At 50.5% G+C, this 18121-nt stretch overlaps 3 protein-coding genes across 13 annotated transcripts in view; 2 read left to right on the top strand and 1 right to left on the bottom strand.

Annotated features, from left to right (window-relative positions):
* Positions 1 to 7263, top strand: part of Myrf (myelin regulatory factor) — a 33784-nt gene extending 26521 nt beyond the window's left edge. For 5 of the 8 annotated variants that reach the window (XM_045136572.1, XM_045136565.1, XM_045136555.1 and 2 more), the window contains 7 exons: positions 99 to 263; positions 480 to 725; positions 2502 to 2604; positions 2799 to 2873; positions 3201 to 3306; positions 4822 to 4896; positions 5073 to 7263. In XM_045136572.1, coding sequence (XP_044992507.1) covers positions 99 to 263; positions 480 to 725; positions 2502 to 2604; positions 2799 to 2873; positions 3201 to 3306; positions 4822 to 4896; positions 5073 to 5153 — 851 coding nt within the window. In that variant the 3' untranslated portion in view covers positions 5154 to 7263. The remainder of the gene's footprint in view (positions 1 to 98; positions 264 to 479; positions 726 to 2501; positions 2605 to 2798; positions 2874 to 3200; positions 3307 to 4821; positions 4897 to 5072) is intronic. The other 3 variants (XM_045136577.1, XM_045136546.1, XM_045136584.1) reach the window with 1 other exon arrangement.
* A 530-nt stretch (positions 7264 to 7793) lies between these two features.
* On the bottom strand, positions 7794 to 11689 carry Tmem258 (transmembrane protein 258). The gene is made up of 4 exons (XM_004667668.2): positions 11461 to 11689; positions 9414 to 9523; positions 8581 to 8717; positions 7794 to 7903 (listed from the first exon to the last, which is right to left on the bottom strand). The coding sequence occupies exons 1-3, from the start codon at positions 11461 to 11463 to the stop codon at positions 8591 to 8593; spliced, it is 240 nt and encodes a 79-aa protein (XP_004667725.1). The 5' UTR covers positions 11464 to 11689; the 3' UTR covers positions 7794 to 7903; positions 8581 to 8590.
* Fen1 (flap structure-specific endonuclease 1) lies at positions 11604 to 16252 on the top strand. Of its 4 annotated transcripts, none has more exons than XM_045131320.1 (2): positions 11604 to 11623; positions 14356 to 16252. In XM_045131320.1, the coding sequence occupies exon 2, from the start codon at positions 14374 to 14376 to the stop codon at positions 15514 to 15516; it is 1143 nt and encodes a 380-aa protein (XP_044987255.1). In that variant the 5' UTR covers positions 11604 to 11623; positions 14356 to 14373; the 3' UTR covers positions 15517 to 16252. The 4 variants fall into 4 exon arrangements, with proteins under 4 accessions (XP_044987255.1, XP_004667724.1, XP_044987251.1 ...); XM_004667667.2 differs by having other exon boundaries at positions 11623 to 11919; XM_045131316.1 differs by lacking the exon at positions 11604 to 11623 and adding an exon at positions 11939 to 12049.
* Positions 16253 to 18121: the final 1869 nt, after the last annotated feature.

Genomic DNA, 18121 nt, shown 5'->3' with positions numbered 1-18121 from the left:
TAGGTCTGGAGAGGCGGGGTGGGGCAGCTGGCTGCGTTTGGGGGTGGAAGGGGAGCTTGGGTGCTCCTTCTAGCTCATACAGCCTCTGGCTTCCTTAGTTACCAGCTCGGCCTCAGGTCCGGCTATCCGTACCTTGGACTTGTGCTCCAGCCGGTCCTGCCCTATTGTCTGCTGCTCCTCACCCGCCCCGAGCCGTGCGACGACAGACCGTAGTCTTGATCCTACTTTGACCTCAGGTCCCAGCCCCAGCACCAACCGCTCAGGTATGCCTCTCTTGGGGCCAGGGCCTGGGTTGTCCAAATCCAGAGAAAGGTTCCTCAAAGGGAAGATGGGATAGTCTCCTGGAGCCCAGAATGGGGTGAAGGACCGGGCAGTCCCCCAAGGGAACTAGAAGACACGGGATTTCAGAGGCCCTGAAGGTAGCTGGACAGAAGGCGGCGGCTCTCCTCTTCTCAGCTGGCTCTTGGTTTTGTCCACAGGCCCTAGCCAGACAGCCCTGCTGCCAGTCACCAACATCAAAGCCAAGTCCTGGGGCATCTTGGCCAATGGCATTGGCCACTCCAAGTATTCCAAGATCTTGGAGCCTGTAGCCAGCCCTGCAGTCCCCTTCCCTGGGGGACAGAGCAAGACCAAGAATAGCCCGAGCCTCAGTCTCCATGGCCGAGCCCGCCGAGGAGCCCCCAACCCAGGCCCAGCCCAACCCACTCAGGCCCAGGGCCAGCCAGGTAACTCGCCTCAGCCTGCACTTCGCAGCCCAGCTCAACCAGGCCCACTAGCCACAGTGCATTTTAGCCCAGTCTCATGGCTGCCAGTGCACAGAACTGCCAGTCAGTAGACACACAGTGTTATGAAGCAGGCCAGGGGCCTCATGTAGACCATCTCATTTAATCCTCACGACTGTCCTCACCCCAAAGGAAAGCAGTTGTTCCCATTATTCAGATGAGGAACCAGAGACTTTGGTGGAGGGACTTGTGCAGGGTCTCGGAGCCCCTCGGCAGTCCAGCTCTGCTATCTCTTTTGTCACTGTGCCAGGGCAGGGAAGAGGCCATAGAGGGGACCCCAGCTTGTCCCCGAACCTCAAATCTTTGATTTTAACTAAGCAAATGCCCTTTTCTTTTTGGTATGTGTGCAGTGTGTATGTGGTGCAGGTTTGCATATGAATGTCCTTCCATGCTGCACCTCTTTTTGAGATGGGGCCTCAATTACTGACCTGGAGCTCACCAGTGAGTTAGACTGACTGCCCAGGGAGCTCCCACCCTCTGCCTGTTTCTGTCTCCCCAGTGCTGGGATTACAGGTGTATACCGTCCTACTTAGGATTTTACATAGGTACTGGGAATGGAACTCAGGTCCTCATGCTTATAAGACAGACACTTTACGTAGGAAGCTATCTCCTCAGCCCCATAGAAGCCCCCCCACTTTTTTAAGAAACCTTTTTTTTTGAGGTAGGGTCTCACTCTGGCCCAGGCTGACCTGGAATTCACTATGTAGTCTCAGGGTGGCCTTGAACTCATGGCGATCCCACTACCTCTGCCTCCCGAGTGCTGGGATTAAAGGCGTGCGCCACCATGCCCGGCTAAGAAACCTTTTTATTGTAGAGGTTTTCAGGCTGCACTAGCAGCTCTGCACTAAGGTATGGGCCTCTTTGCTGTCACTTGGTGGTTCAGACAAAAGAAGCCTGGAAACTGATGGAGAACTCCTAAGGGGTGCATACTCACCCCAACACCATGGGTGCTGGAGACATTCTCAGCCCTAGAGTGCAGAGGTGAAGACACCACAATGTGACAAGTCTCTCAGGAGCAAGGAGGGCACTTAACATAGGAGGACAAAGGTAGAGGGGGTCATGGAGCCATCTTTGAAGGACACTTGGGAACCAAGAAGGAAGCCATCTTGTATGAATCTGGTGGCTGCACAGGATGCTTTGTTTTCTGCTGAAGTGTTTGGGTTGTGACTCAAAGAGCAGAAAATGTACTAGGTGGGACAAACGTTCAGATGTCAGCGGCCAAAACTGTTCCTTCCCCTTCAACAAGAAAGCCTTGTTTGTCCTGCCCCCATGTCACATGTTGTGATAGGTTCACAGTAAGTGCCACAAGCAGTGGTGTGCTGGTACATGTGTAATGGTGAGTTCTGGGGCCAGGGAGCAGCCCAGTTTGGGAGTACTCCTCCTTCCATGGCTGATCTCAGCTGTTAGGAGAGCCCCCTCTGATCCTGAGCTGCGAGGAGATGTGCACAGACAAGAACAGGCTTGTGAACAGTCACCTGCACACTGCTCACCAGGGATATGGCAAAGCCATCCCGCCTCTGGGTATCTGGTTCTGTGGAGGAAGCTCAGACTCATGGGAACTAGCTGGTTAGTTCTAGTTCTGCTGGGAAAAGGTGTCACCCTGTCTGGAAAGTTCGTATTAAGGTGTAAGGTATGAGTGACTAATCCAAGTCGGACAGGGAAAGATGTGATTACATCTTATTTGCATCCCACGTTGCCCCTTCCTCTTTGCCCCAACAGACTCTCTCCTTGCAGACCCAGGGCCAGCCCTGACCTCCATCCAGCTACTGGAGAATTCCATGCCCATCACCTCCCAGTACTGTGTACCAGAGGATGCCTGCAGGTGGGCTTGGCTCCCTCCTGTCACTCCAAGGAGGGCCCCTCAGGTGACATGTGCCAAGGCAGTTTGGATACCCAGATCTTGTTCCCTCAGGGAGAAACTTTCCCCACAAGGCCAGGCGGCCCTTTCCAGGCCTCAAGGGATTCAGTAGAGGGGCAGGGTGGCATTGAGCTTCAGCACCATCTCTGCTCTTTCAGGCCTGGAAACTTCACCTACCACATCCCTGTCAGCAGCAGCACCCCACTGCACCTCAGCTTGACCCTGCAGATGAAGTGAGTGTGGCGTGGGGGAGGGCAGGGAGGCCCCACAGAGCTTCAGAAAAGGCAAACCCTAGTGTCTACTATGGTAGACCCAGACAGCCTGAGGGAGGAGCTGCAGAGGGATGTGAAGTGGCTATATACCCTGCCTCACTGGGACCACATGGGATGGTGGAGGGCAAAGGTTCTTCTACTGTTCCAGGGCCTTGGCCGTTCTGTGTGGTTCTCAGGCTGTGAGAATGTGTTGCCTGTTTCAGGGGTGGGACCAGGTAGAGGACAAAATGGGGACTGAAAGTCACAAGAACTGCCCCAATTCCCTGCTAACTAGGCCTTTCCACACAGCTCCTCCTTTCCTGTATCCGTGGTGCTGTGTGACCTGACGTCAAAGGAAGAGCCCTGTGCGGAGGGGGGCTTGCTGCAGAGGCCCCACCCCCAACAGGACACCCAGGTATAGGTAGCTGGGAAGTTGTAGGCTAGCCAGGCTCCATGCCTTCCAATTCTTTCTGCCCCCAAGGGGTTGGGGGCATGTATGTCAACCCCTACAATGGCCAGGGCCCAGGGGAAGTCAGTTTAGAGACAGGGACTGACTGGGATGAGCACAGGGATGCTCTGTGTCTGACAGCCACTGCAGAGAGAGCTGAGTCCTGGGGAAGGCGAGCAGTCTGCAGGCCTTACACTCAGGTTGGGGCTGAGAGGCAAATGTACAGTGTCAAAAGAGCCCTCCAGCTTCATGTTGAGGGCTGCCTCCCTGTCTTGGGATCATCCTGCTCACTGGTTGTGCTTCCAGCCTCTAGTTTCTCCTTGGCCTAAGAGGCCATCGGAAGACTCAGACAGTTCTTGCCCATTTGTGGCATGCCTTCAGCAAACATTTTGGGGGCTTGACTCCTGCCCTGTGCTTCCAGCTGTGGGAGACAGTTGGAGTAGGCACTGGCTTTGGATTCCAAGAACCTTTTCAGTATGGAAGGGGAGAAGATGTCCAGAAAAACACTTGAGCAGAGAAGGGAGTAAAGGCCACAAGGGAGGCCCAGGTTCCTGTCCCTATAGAGGGAAGCACACCTAAAAGTTGAGGGACAGGCCTGGGAAGACATCTCAGTAAAGTATCTGCCTTGCAATCATGAGAATTTGAGTTTCATTGCCAAAACTCTGTATATAGTGGGATGTGGTGACATGTGTCTGTAATCCCAGTGGTGGGAGGCAGAGACAGGTGAATCCCTGGGCCTCGCTGGTCAGCCAGCCTGCCTAGCCTAATTGGTGGGCTCTGGGCCAATGAGAGACCTTGTCTCAAAAAGAGGTGGATGGAAGCCAGATGTGGTGGCGCACCCCTTTAATCCTAGCACTCAGGAGGCAGAAGTAGGAGGATTGCTGTGAATTTGAGGCCACCCTGAGACTACACAGTGAATTCCAGGTCAGCCTGAGCTCAGGGGAGATCCCACCTTGAAAAAACCAAAAAAAAAAAAAAAAAAAAAAGTGGATGGTATACATGATGAATGACACCTGAAGTTGTCTTCTGGCCTCCAATGCAATTCATACACACTGCATACATGTGTGCCTACACACGTACAAACAGACCTGTGTACACACATACACACGCAAAAAAAGAAGACAGCCAGTGAGCTACTCCTTAGATGTGGGTCTTACACCTGAACCCATATTTAACAGAGGCCAAACCAAACCCTTAGAGGAAAACAGGGCAGGATGCTCAGGCTGGCCTCCTACCCAGTGATGGAAAGCCACCCTGACCTGGGTTTGAAACCAGCTCTGTCAATACTGCATACTTTAAGGGGGCAAGTGACTTCTTTCATCTGTGAGATGCAGACAGGAACAAAACCATTGCACTCACTTTACTATAGTGAAGGTTAATGAGGTACTCCCATGTGCCCAGAGCACAGGAAACGCAGGAAGCCATAAGAAAGCCGATCATGAGGTACTGGTTGCTCTGACTCCTCTCTCTCTGCTCTCTTAGGGCACCTCCCATCAGTGGCCAATAACTATCCTGTCCTTCCGTGAATTCACCTACCACTTCCGGGTGGCATTGCTGGTAAGCTTGGGCCTATCATTCAGGAGCCCCAGGCACCTCTATTTGTAGTGTGGGATTCAGGGGAGAAACAGTACCTTTGCAGTGCTTGTGGCAGTGCCAAGCATGTAGGCAGGGGAATATTGCTTGCCCTGCACACCCAGACCTACCTTAATTGTGCTCACTGCCCTCCCACCTAGGGTCAGGCCAACTGCAGTTCAAGGGCCCTCATCCAGCCAGCCACGGACTACTTCTTCCACTTTTACCGCCTGTGTGACTGAGCTGCCTCCTGAGGCAATGTCACAGCGGGAACGGGGTTCCTGGGCCCTCCACACTGGAGCAAAGGTGTTACACTGGAGCCTGCTGCGGGCCAGCTCTCTGGGCTCACTGCCTCCCCCAGACTGGGGAGACTGGACGTCTTCACACTGGAGCTGCTATGCCTGTTGATAGCCCTTTCAAAGCACAAGAGAGTGCAGAGACCAGACTCCTGGCCACCTCTTGGGGCAGAACAGGGCCAATTCATGGCTGTCCAGATATGGTGGCTACTTCAGGGACCCTGGAAGCCAGGGGAGGCTGTGGCCAGGACTTGCCCAAGCCCACTCTCCCTGCTGCCCCATCTGAGCTGGGGGGAGGCCTGAGGGGGCTTAGACTTGGCCATACAACACCTGGCTAGACTCCATGAACCCATGGAGAACTGATAACTTGCACCCTCGATGCTGCTCCCTAGGGGACAGCTTGATGGTAGACTTTCTGTGGTTTGACTGTTACACTAGACTTGGATTGAGAAGCTTTGTATGTGGCTCAGATTTCTTTTTCTTGGGAGAACTTAGCTCCCAAGAATTCCCAGGGCAGCCAGGGCCAGCCCACATGGCTGAAGAGACAGACTTTGTGCCTTAGGTCTACTGAGTATCCTAGAAGGAGAAGCTGCCTGGGAGTCCTCAAGACCCAAGCTCATGATGGAGTCGGTGACACCATCATTCTCTCTGAGCAGAGGAGCAGGAATCCCTGCAAGCAGTAGGCTGGTCTCCACTGGGGGTGGATGCAGGTAACTTTTATTAATGAGGTATTTACTAAATGCACTTAAACCAGGGCAGGAAGGAGTAGAATGGAGCCAGAAGGCTGAGTGGGTCACAGATCTGGAATGATACTTGCAAAGACAGAGGGGCCCTGGTCTCTACAGATCAAAGGCACCTTGCTGAGCTCGGAGTCAAGCTGGAGGGACCTGGGCCCAGCAGGACCCATCTGATTGTTTCCCACTGCCAGGAGTGGGTTTGGATCAAGGAGGAAATCTTTTAGAAGTGCCAACTTCAGCATTTCTCAGTAGTACCTGAAGCTTTCTGAGGTTACATGCAGCCTCCTGGAAGGAGTATGGCATTCATTCAGCCGTATATGCCATGTCTGGGCAGTAGGAAAGGAACCCGCTGTCTCTTGTGGAATTTTGCCACCTCTGTGGACACCAGGCCTTGCCCCTCTCCTACCTCTCATTCTCCACTCTGAATGGGAGGCCTTTCTCTGGGGACGCTGAGTTGTTAGAAGCCTATGGACTGTGGCCCCTCTGCCATGGATCTCAAAGCACTTATCCTCAGGATAGGGAAACAGCAGGGGCACTTGGGGCCAGCAGAAACTTTGCTTCCCAGTTCCCTATCCCATTTGGCTTCACCCCCTCATTCTGACATAGGAATTGTATGACTCCCTACACCATGCAAGGGGACTGTGCCTTACTTAGAACTATTTATCACTCCTTCCTATAGCGCCTTCAAACTGAGCCCCACTCCTTATAAGCGAATCCTGGGACTTCCTCAGTGTACAGGGAGTGTTTCTGGACTGTGGCCCCACAGTCCTTAACTGAAAAATGACCCTCCACTACCCTACTGGAGTCCATTGGGACACAGGCAGCCCCAGGCTCATTGGCAGCTGGCTGTTTGCACGCCTGGGAAGGGGTCCTCTGGGCAGGAGTTGGGGCCATGCTTGGACTCCAGGCTGCTTGAGGGGGTTAACCTTGGACCAAAGTTGCCTTAAGCCCCAGGTATAAAAGGGCTTCAGGGAAGGTGAAGGGTCACTGGCTAGGGGCTGACTGTCAGGCTGGCCCTTCCTTCTTCTCTCCCCTCTGGTGTGTGTTCCTGTAGCCACTGGGCTAATCTTCCCCTAGCTTCAAGCTGTACATTGGGCCTCCCAGTGCAGACCCCTGCCCATACTATACCCTTGTCCCCTATGTTAACTCCCAGTCCTTCCCCTGAGCTCTGACTCATATTTATCATGTACCCACTCTGACTCAGAAGCGGGCAGAGGGAAGCCACTGGGCCTGCTTGCTTCCTGTCCCCCAAACTGTCCTTTTCTTCCCAAGTAAATATACATATATAAATAAATGTATAAATACTGCTTTGTATCTGAGCTTGTCTTTGTCTTTTTGAGGTTGTTCTGGTGGGAGGGAAGTCAACTGTAGACTAGGCCAACTGGACTCCAGGCTCTTGAGCCTGAAATCCCCGGGGCCCCACACCGAAAAAGCAGATCACTGCTTTGTATCCTCATACCCTCACATCCTTAACTTTATTTTGGGGGAGAAAAGGCTTCACCACCCCTCCCCTGGCATGACTTCCCCATGTACCTGCCACTGCCCACCTCGTGAAAAACATTCTCATGGGACAGACTGCACCTGAAGGAGCCCAGCCCAAAGAACAGGAGCTAGGTTTATAGGAGGACAATTTTGTTCTAGAAACTAGAAGAAAATAGACTGTGACCCTTCCTATCCATAAGTAAGCCTTAAATTCCAACAAGGAGCTCTTCCTGCCCTCAAAGCCTTTGCCCTCATGGGAAGAAAGCAGGAACCACACGAAAGGCAGAGAAATGGAAAGGAGGGACTGAGATGGTCTTGTAGGTCCCAGCAGCACCCCTATACCAGCACAATGGACATGACACGGGGCTGTCACACATCTGCCTTTATTTTAAGTAGCAGGTGGGACACTTCTAGCAACAGTAAAAAAAAGTTTTAATTTACAAAATCAGGAACTTGTTGAAGCTGCGTGGTGGGTACCTGGAAGAGGAGGGGGATCATATCAAAACATGACCAGTAACCCTTTTCACATCCTATCCCTGAAACCCTGTGCTCCTCAAACAAGGACTCTGCAAGGGTTGACAAGCACACTTCTCTGAGGATAAGTCACCACAGCTGGTTCTCAATGGCCTGTTCACTGGGTTATCCAAACAAGTTTTAATCCCCAGACCCTCTCCACCATCACTGGTGTATGATTTGTAAGAATATACATGTGGCCAGGCATGGTGGCACACACCTTTAATCCAAGCCCTCGGAAGGCAGACGTAGGTGAACTGCCAGCTTGAGACTACACAGTGAATTCCAGGTCAGCCTGGGCTAGAACAAGACCCTACCTCGAAATCCCCCCTCCCCCAAAAAAAGAAAAATAAAAGAATACAGATGTGAAACCTAAGAAAGCTTCACCCACGTCCCAGCACATGCACTTCAAAGCCTGATCGAGGCCTTGAGCAGTGGAAGAACTCAGAATTGGCACATCAGGGCACAACTGGCTCAAATCCCTAGGAGGGACAGGCAGAGTTCCTACCCATCCCAGTGCTGTCCCCATGCACCACTGGGTCTTGTAGGTAAGCACCTGACAACACACTGCTGTGGCTGTAGGAGGCTTTTCCAGGATCTGCCTTGGAAGCTCAGTTGTTCCATCCTAACACAGCTCTTACCTTCGAGTGCTCATACGTAGATGCCGACCCAGAGCAGGAGGAAGAGGACTCCAAAGCCCATGAAGAGTGAAGCCACCAAGGAGATGAGGAGTTCTTTGTAGATATCCCGTGTGTACTTGGTGGAGGTGACTTCATAACTAGGTAGTGCTGTTAAGAAGTAAGATGGGACTGTGGGGTACAGGGAGCTGTCTAGCATCACTCCCAGCAGGAAAGCATGGGCTAAGGGATCCCTGCGAGGCTTGTCTGGCTTGCTCTAGCCAGACAGTGGGGATCAAGAGATGAATTGGCTTCTGGTGCTCCATACCATACTTATATCTATCACCTACAAGGAAGCTGACAAGTCACTTGGCTCATGAGTGTGGAGCCAGAACTGTTCTCAATACCTTGATACCTGAATGTCTCCTTCCTTAAAACTACTTTTCCAGTCGGGCACGGTGGTGCAGCCTTTAATCCCAATACTCGGGAGGCAGAGGTAGGAGGATCGCCATGAGTTTGAGGCCACCCTGAGACTCCGTAGTTCCAAGTCAGCTCTGGGTTAGAGAGATCCTACCTCAAAATACCAAAAAAAAAAAAAAAAAAAAAAAAAATTTCCAATCTTAGGTCCCCTATCCCCAGCCTCCACTCCAACCAGGCCCTCAGCTCAAGGCCCCAGAAGTCTAAGCTCACCTGATGTGGGACACAAAGGAGGTGGCCTGCCCTTGGGCATCACCAGCTTTCTCTTCACCTTCTCCCACCCTGGCCCACCCCACTGCATAAAAGCAGGATGTACTGTAGTTTCTTCTTCTGTTCTCATGTCACTACTTCTGGCCACAGGCTGCTTAGTAAAAGGATACACGAAGAACCATGCAGTGAAGAACATGCCTATGGCCAGAAGCACCACGGTCAGGTGGGGGAAGACAGCTGGGTTGACTGGGCTGGTGTATCTGCTCATGGCCTCAAGCTCCTGGGGGAAGCAGAAGATCAGAGCCTTCATAGAACCCCATGATTTCATGATAGGAAAACTGTGGAGTAGACCTGGGCTGTTGTAACTGCCAGAGGGCCACTTCCCCCTGGGAAATGTGGAAGTCCTTCACAACCAAAACGTTGATTCACAGAATGAAGGTTACAACCACATTTTCAAGTAGAGGTGGCAGGCTCAGTGGTAAAGCACATGCCTAGCATGTGTGAAGCTCTGGATTCAATCCCTATACTGGAAAAACAAAATAATAACAAAAACATGGAAGTAGAAACCTTTTCTTTTTAGTAACACAGTAAGGACAGCTGAAGGTCACAGGCTGATGTGTAGTGGTCCTCAAGATTTTCTGAAGCCAGTAACCACTCTGAATATGTGACGAAAGGCATGGATGTGCCTGAGAAAAAGTACATCTAAACAGCAGCTCGCCAGGGGTGGAGAGATAGCTTAGTGATAAAACACTTGTTGCACAAGCCCGAGCACTTGAGTTGGGATCCCCAGCACCCATGTAAAGTGGGACCCTGCAGTGGTGTCCAATGCCAGTGAGCTACAGCGAGGTGGGAAGTGGACATAGAAGACATTGCTGGATGCTTGCAAGCCAGCTAGCTTGGTGACCAGAGTGGTAATTGAGGCCCTGTCTCAAATGAGGTGAAAGGTGAAGACTGACACCCAAAAGTTGTCCTCTAACATCCCAATGCATACCTTGGCCCAAGCACCCACCACACTCACACCATGAACACAGCGCATATATCATAAAAAGAAAAATCTCACCTACAATTTCTGGAGCTTTGTGGACCTTTGTGTATAGACTCTGAGCTACTCCCCTCTGCTGTAAGTCATGGCCTAGACTGGTACACAGATCTCAATTTAATTCGGGAGTACTCTGTTCACTACATTATCATGGAATCACAGGATCTATTGGCAGAAGACAATATGAAAACTCTGGCTCCACTGAATCATCTGAGTGTGAGTAAAGTGGTTATAACAATATCTTCTTCACAGGGTTAATATATGATTTCAGAATGATGATGAACGTTGACACATCTGGTTTACTGCCTGGCATAGAGTAGCTACTCAATAGGTGTTTGTTTCCTTCTGAAGATTCCAGAAAGGATTATGATATAACCCTTGTGAAAGAGCCGTAAACGTAAAGTTCTGTACAAATGTTAATTTACATTGTCACCCCCACACCCAGCAGCCAATGCTTCTAAAATCCAGAACATAACAACTCTAGAGAAATAAACTGACCCCATTGTTTTAAGAGACACAGAAATTCAACTGAGTAAACAATTATGTCCCCCTTGCCCCCCTAAAAGAGACGAAGACAATTGCTGTCATTTATTGAGCCTCTAACTACAGGCCCAGTGTTTGACACTGGGAATACAAAGATGAATAGACATCATCCCAGATCTAGATGAACGTCAGATAGTGGTTCACTAGGAGGCGTGGCTGATTAAAAAACAAGTCCATGAAATGTGGCAAGAGGTCCATACAGACTGTGGGCGCTCCCCGAAGACGGCTGACAAGCGCCTGAGAGAGTCGAAAGTGCTTCAGCAAGAAATGACATTTATTCAGGGCCTTGTAGAATGAGTAAGAGTGACGGTGAGAACTCTCCAGACAGAGATAACTGATCTCAAGGTAACAGATACAGGCTCGAAGGTATTAAAAGTGCATCCCACACCCTTCAACCCTTGCAAACACCGACATCGAAGCCCAGCGTGATATCAACCTCAGCCCGAGGAGTCCATGGCAAGGGGCTTCCTTTACCCCCAACTCTAGCACAAGCATCTAGCACAGCCTCTCCCTCTGGACCAGGGTGTCTGAGGCCGCCGCGAAGTAACGCGGTGTGGGTCGGGCACGCAGCAGTGCTTCCACCTCAGCCCTATCGGAACTCCCCTCAACTCTCACCATTTTGCCTCAACTCTCACCATTTTGCCTCGTACAGGTTAAGTCGCCGCTCCTCCACCGGAAGAACACGTCGGCAGGAGCCGGCGCCGTGCGCAGCAGGAAGAGGAAGTTGCCAGCACGGGAGGCATTATGGGACTTGTAGTCCTGAGGTTCCGTGTTTAGCGGGAGCTGTCGCCTCTGGAGGTCTGTCGCGAGTGAGCGTGGGTCAGGAGGTGGGGGGTCGTAAAGCAGTGCCTCTGACACAGGCCATTCTCCCCGGAAGGGCCGTCTCCCGTGAAAACGGCTGTCCGAGGGGGCGGGGCCTACTGCACCCCAGAAGGCTGAGCGCGGCGGCCAGGTCACGTGACGCGAGCGCGGGCTTTGGAAGGCGCTGAAAGTAGGCAGGCGAGCCAGCGCCGAAGGAGCGGGGTTTGCCGCTGTCCCTCCTGGTAACTCGGGACCCACCGCTCGCTGCCGCAGCCTCGAGTCCAGAAGGCCAGGTGAAGTCCTCGGAGAAATATCTCCGAGAGCGGCGGGGTCCGTGGGGAGCCGGCCCCTGTCGCGCGCGCTCGGGTTCGCTGCGCTGTGGGCAGTCCGGGTAACTTCGGAGCGAGCGTCTTTCTTCACCGTGTAGGAAGAGGGTAGTAATTTCCACCGTGTGGGCTTGTGGTGTGGATTTATGCCGTAAGGCCGAGTAGTAGAAACATTTGAGACGTCATTTGTCCAGGCCTCTTTGCCTCGGTCTCGAGTGCTGCGAGAGAGGAACAGCTTACAGGGCTTTGTCCTCCGTGCTCATTCTAGTAAAGCCGCCAGCGTGAGGCACGGACCCTAGGATTGAACGGGGGACATTTGCAGAGCATCTGGTGTGCAGAGAGTTTTCCATCAGGTGTGTCAGTTTACCGTAACGGAAATCCTGCAAGACAAAAGTGGTTACCTTTTTTATTTTACGGTTAAAAAAAAAAAAACAGTGACAAAATAGTGTTTTACAGGCCTGGGGCTGTGGCACAGAGGTAGAGTACTTGCCTTGCCTAGTATGTGTGATGCTCTGAGTCAACCCCCATTACCACCACCACCACAAAAAAAAAAAAGATGTTTTGCTCCTGGCTTTTTAGCTTATTTTCTGGTACTGAGGATCGAACCTGGGACCCTATCCACGCTAGGCAAGCTGCTGTTAGCCACTGAGCTACATCCTAGCCAATAGGCTGAGCTTTGGTGCTGGTGGCCACAGGGAATTAAAATGAAATGGACTGTGAAGGAGAGGTTAGAGAGGATGGCAGAAGGACCTAGCTAAGCTCAAGTGAGAAAGGCATACTGTTCAAATAAGGTGGGAGCCAGAGCGTGCAGGATCATGGTGTCATGCTGAAGTGTTTTGAAGAGATGTGCCCCAGAAAGAACCCTGTTAGATAACCTAGTGGAATTTTTTGTTGTTGTTGTTGTTTTGTTTTTTTTTTTTTTTTTTTGGTTTTTCAAGGTAGGGTCTCACTCTGGTCCAGGCTGACCTGGAATTAACTCTGTCATCTCAGGGTGACCTTGAACTCATGGCAATCCTCCTACCTCTGCCTCCGGAGTGCTGGGATTAAAGGTGTGCGCCACCATGCCCGGCTTTGTAGTGGAATTTTTGTAGAGATTGGTTTTCATTTTAGCCCAGGCTGACCTGGAATTCACTATGTAGTCTCAAGGTCGCCTCTATCTCATGGTGATCCTGCTGCCTCTGCCTCCCAAGTGCTAGGATTAAAGGGGCTGGAAGGATAGCTTAGCACTTAAGGCATTTGCCTGCAAAGCCAAAGGACACAGGCTTGATAGGGGCGCACACGTCTGGAATTCGTTTGCAGTGGCTGGAGGCCCTGGCGTGCCCATTCATTCTCTCCTCCCCTCTTTCTCTGTCAAATAAAAATAAAATATTAAAAATAAATATATGAATGATATAACGCAGATATTGCTTATGGTGTTCTCTTTAGCATAATTTTTAGAAATTGAATCCTTTTAAAGAAAATATGAAATGATCAAAATCTAGTGAAGAACTGGAAGGAAGTTTTGGGGACACTGCCCTAGGAAGGATTTGATAGAGGGCCTGAATACAGAAGTACAGTACTGGGCTGTGTGACTATAGCATGCCAGTCCCTAATTCCGGGGCTGGGGTGGGGCAGATGCCATAGGGTACACATTTCATACTTGGAGATAAAGTACAAAGAAGACCTCAAACTCCCAGCAGCATCCTGATACAAGAAGAGATTTACATGGGAAGAAAGAGATGACCACATGGTCCTCATTCATATTTGCTGTACTCTCCAATCCTTCAGGGCTGCTTTATCAGACATCTGCAAGGAAAACAAATCAATCAGGCCAACCTCTCTTTGGCTGGCATTTGTTCTCAAGGGCTTGGTTCTGCCGGTATGGTCTCTGCTCTTTGAGCTGAGCAGACCCTCTGCCCACCCCCCCCCCTTTTAAATTTCTTAATTTAGTTAAAAAAAATTTTTTTTTTTTGAGGTAGGGTCTCATTCTGGTCCAGGCTGACCTGGAATTAACTATGTAGTCTCAGGGTGGCCTCGAACTCTTGGCGATCCTCCTACCTCTGCCTCCCAAGTGCTGGCATTAAAGACATGTGTCACCATGCCCCTGCTGTTCTTTGATGCAGATGTAAGTTGTAGTCTGTGTGGTGGATGATGCCATCCTAGTTACAGCTACTCAAGAACATCCATCCACAGTGTCTTGATCTCTAAGCACTCAGCTCCTGATACTTAGTAAACATGAGTGTTGCTTGAGTGAATTATAAGTTTGAGAGAGAGAGAGGGATCTTGCCTTAGTCATCTTTTTTCTCATCTGTTGTGCTGACTTGATATCTTTTAGGTTATTAAATTTCATTAGGCTTGAGATTGGTAAGGTAATAATTACAACCCTTACTCTTTGTAAAGTTTCTTCTTGTCTTTCTTTTTTAGCCACCTCTCTGTGTTGCCATGGGAATTCAAGGCCTTGCCAAACTAATCGCTGATGTGGCCCCCGGTGCCATCCGGGAGAATGACATCAAGAGCTACTTTGGCCGCAAGGTGGCCATTGATGCCTCCATGAGTATTTACCAGTTCCTGATTGCCGTTCGGCAGGGGGGGGATGTGCTGCAGAATGAGGAGGGAGAGACCACCAGCCACCTGATGGGCATGTTCTACCGCACCATCCGCATGATGGAGAATGGCATCAAGCCCGTGTATGTCTTTGATGGCAAACCGCCACAGCTGAAGTCAGGCGAGCTGGCCAAACGCAGTGAGCGGCGAGCCGAGGCTGAGAAGCAGCTGCAGCAGGCTCAGGAGGCTGGGGCAGAGGAGGAGGTGGAAAAGTTCACAAAGCGGCTGGTGAAGGTCACCAAGCAGCACAACGATGAGTGCAAACACCTGCTGAGTCTCATGGGCATCCCATACCTTGATGCGCCCAGCGAGGCTGAAGCCAGCTGTGCTGCCCTGGTGAAGGCTGGCAAAGTCTATGCTGCGGCCACTGAGGACATGGACTGCCTCACTTTTGGCAGCCCCGTGCTGATGAGACACCTGACTGCCAGCGAGGCCAAGAAACTGCCCATCCAGGAATTCCACCTGAGCCGGATTCTGCAGGAGCTGGGTCTGAACCAGGAGCAATTTGTGGATCTGTGCATCCTGCTGGGTAGCGACTACTGTGAGAGTATCCGGGGCATTGGGCCCAAGCGAGCTGTGGACCTCATCCAGAAGCACAAGAGCATTGAGGAGATAGTGCGGCGGCTCGACCCCAACAAGTACCCTGTGCCAGAAAACTGGCTCCACAAGGAGGCCCAGCAGCTCTTCCTGGAGCCTGAGGTGCTGGACCCAGAGTCTGTTGAGCTGAAATGGAATGAGCCAAATGAAGAAGAGCTGGTCAAATTCATGTGTGGAGAGAAGCAGTTCTCAGAGGAGCGGATTCGCAGTGGGGTCAAGCGGCTGAGCAAGAGCCGGCAAGGCAGCACCCAGGGCCGCCTGGATGATTTCTTCAAGGTGACTGGTTCTCTCTCTTCTGCTAAACGCAAGGTGCCAGAACCCAAGGGGTCTGCCAAGAAGAAAGCAAAGACTGGGGCAGCAGGGAAGTTCAAAAAGGGAAAATAAATGTTTCCTGTACGCACTGTCCTTCCCTGATCCCAGACCTGTCTGCTGTGTGCCCTTACGAGCTAGTACACCTTCCTCCCTAGCGCATTCCCCTTTTAAACTTGATCCTAACAGCGGGAAGGCCACAGAGGTTCTTTTCTTTTTTTAGTTCAGGAAAGCATGTCCGGCTTAAACCACTTCTCAGGGAGGCTAATGGACCCTGGATCCATTGTTAACCTGAAATGATAGCAACAAGTTTTAAAGGATGAGGGAAATGATGCTGGAGATGACTTCCTGGCTGACTAGCTGGTGGCAGGTGGAACGTGACTGCTTCTCCAGTTTTACCATAGACAGCCACCAGTAAGCTCCAGCTTGGGAGACAGAAGAGCTACCAAGAGGAGAGGCAAGTGGAAAGCTAGGGTCTCTGTTGGCATTAAAGGTTTGATTACAAGCTGGGTCTTGTGGGCAGAAACTTGAACCTGCTACTATATAGAGTCTACCATAGTTCTTCAGAGGATTAAGAGTGTGATATTCTAGGGTTGTTTTTGTTTGCTTGTACTGCTTTTTGCTTTGCTTTGCAGTGTTGGGAATAGCACCCAAGGCCTTGTGAGTACGAGGCAAGTGTACCACTGAGCTAGTAACAGTGTTCTTGCTTTATTGAGGCAATCAACTGAAGTGAGATCTTAGGATAAAACACTGATTTTTATGTGCTATTTTTAAAGATATGAAGAGAGAAAAAATAAAATTATTAAAGTAACCAGAATGTCATGTTCTTTAAGGACATTTTAAAATAATGTTAAGCTAGGTGTGGTCATGCACAACTTTAACCCCAGCACTCGGGAAGCAGAGGTAAGAGGATCTCCATGAGTTAAGAGCCACCCTGAGACTAATAGTGAATTCAAGGTCAACTTGGGCTAAAGCAAGACCCTACCTTGAGCCCCCCACCCCACCAAAAAATAAAAATAAATAAAAGCCAGGTGTGATGGTGCAGACCCGGGTGTGGAGGCTGAATTCAAGGCCAACCTTGGGCTAGAGTAAGTTTCAGGTCAGCCTGGGCTAGAGTGACACCCTGCCTCATACAAGGAAGCCTGTTAGTGGGTAGTTTGAGAATTACCACAAGGCGGCGCCATGCCCCAAATTATGGCCATATCTGCTGTGATGGCTCCTAGGCCTTTTGGAGGATGCCTGGTTTCTGTCATGCTGCTCTGAGGAGTTTGAACATGACTGCATTTCTTTTATTTGAGAGAGAATCAGCACACCAGAGCCTGCTGCAAACAATCTCTAGGTGTGTGGGTCGGTTGTGCATCCGGCTTTATGTGGGTACAAGGGAATCAATCCAGGTTGTCAGTCTTTGCAGGCAAGCATCTTTAACAGCTGAGCCAGTATGCCAGCCCCATGACTGCATTTCTAGTATTCCACCTAGTCTATGTGAGGCAAAGAAGCTCCTTTTAACCAGCCCTGTGATGCAGATCAACAAGCCAGGCATGGTGGTGCACTGCTTTAATGTCAGCACTCAGGAAGCAGAGGTAGGAGGGTTGCTGTGAGTTTTAGTCCTCCCTGAGACAACACAGTGAATTCCAGGCCAGCCTGGGCTAGAGCAAGGCTACCTCAGAAAACAGGCTGGGGAGAGCATAACATCCAGCATTTTGTTTTGTAAGCTGAAGCTGACATTCATAAACCTGTGATATCAGATTGAGGTGGTTCTCAGAGATGTTTGTACTTTTGAGAGTTTCAAAATCCTGATAGTTTGGTGAAAACCTAGCCTGTTTCTGACTAGCATCTCTATTATTGCCAGTCCAAAATTTAAGTTGAAAATATCTAGAGAGATTAAACTGATAAAGGACAAATGCCTTTTTTGAAAAAGTTGTTATAAAAAGTTATTTATTTGACAAAGAGGGAAGGAGAATGGGTATGCCAGGGCTGCAGCCACTGCAAACAATCCAGATGTGTGCGCCTCCTTGTGCAGCTGGCCAATGTGGGTCCTTTGGCTTTGCAGGCAAACACCTTAACCACTAAGCCATCCCTCCAGCCCGACAAATACCTTTGTGTGTGTGTTTCTCGAGGTACGGTCTCTAGCTTAGGCTGACCTGAAATTCGCTATGTAGTCTCAGGGTGGGCTCGAACTCAACAGTGGTCCACCTACCTCTGCCTCCCAAGTGCTGGGATTCAAGGTGTGCGCCACCATGTCTGGCCATTGTTTTTAATTTTTTAATGGGGTGACTTCCAGGTGGAGTCTGACATGAATGCAGACATGGGATTCTGTCCTGACAGTAGAGAAAGCTGCTATCCACTGCAGCACTACAGCAGCTGGTAAATGGAAACAGCTTTTCCAGATAGAAGTGAACCACACCAAGTCCTTGGCTCCACTTTCTGACTCAGTAATGGAGTCTAAACCTGCAGTGATAGTGATGAGAATGCGTTTCCTCAGTCTAGCAGCTCTCATTAAAGTACCCTGTGGTCATCAAGCATGTAGAGTAGCCAGCATTCTCTCAAATTGCTTGGTCTAAAATAGTTTGCTCATCTAGCTTTGCATGGGTACCAGCAGAGAATATGACTTCTGCCTGCAAATGTGCTGAGGTTTTTAATGAGAAGCTTTTTTAGGAGGAAGGCAGGCATCACTGCAGTC

This window comes from Jaculus jaculus, chromosome 1, assembly GCF_020740685.1.
Source record: "Jaculus jaculus isolate mJacJac1 chromosome 1, mJacJac1.mat.Y.cur, whole genome shotgun sequence".
Classification (NCBI taxonomy): Eukaryota; Metazoa; Chordata; class Mammalia; order Rodentia; family Dipodidae; genus Jaculus; species Jaculus jaculus.
This window is presented reverse-complemented; position numbering and strand designations above follow the sequence as displayed.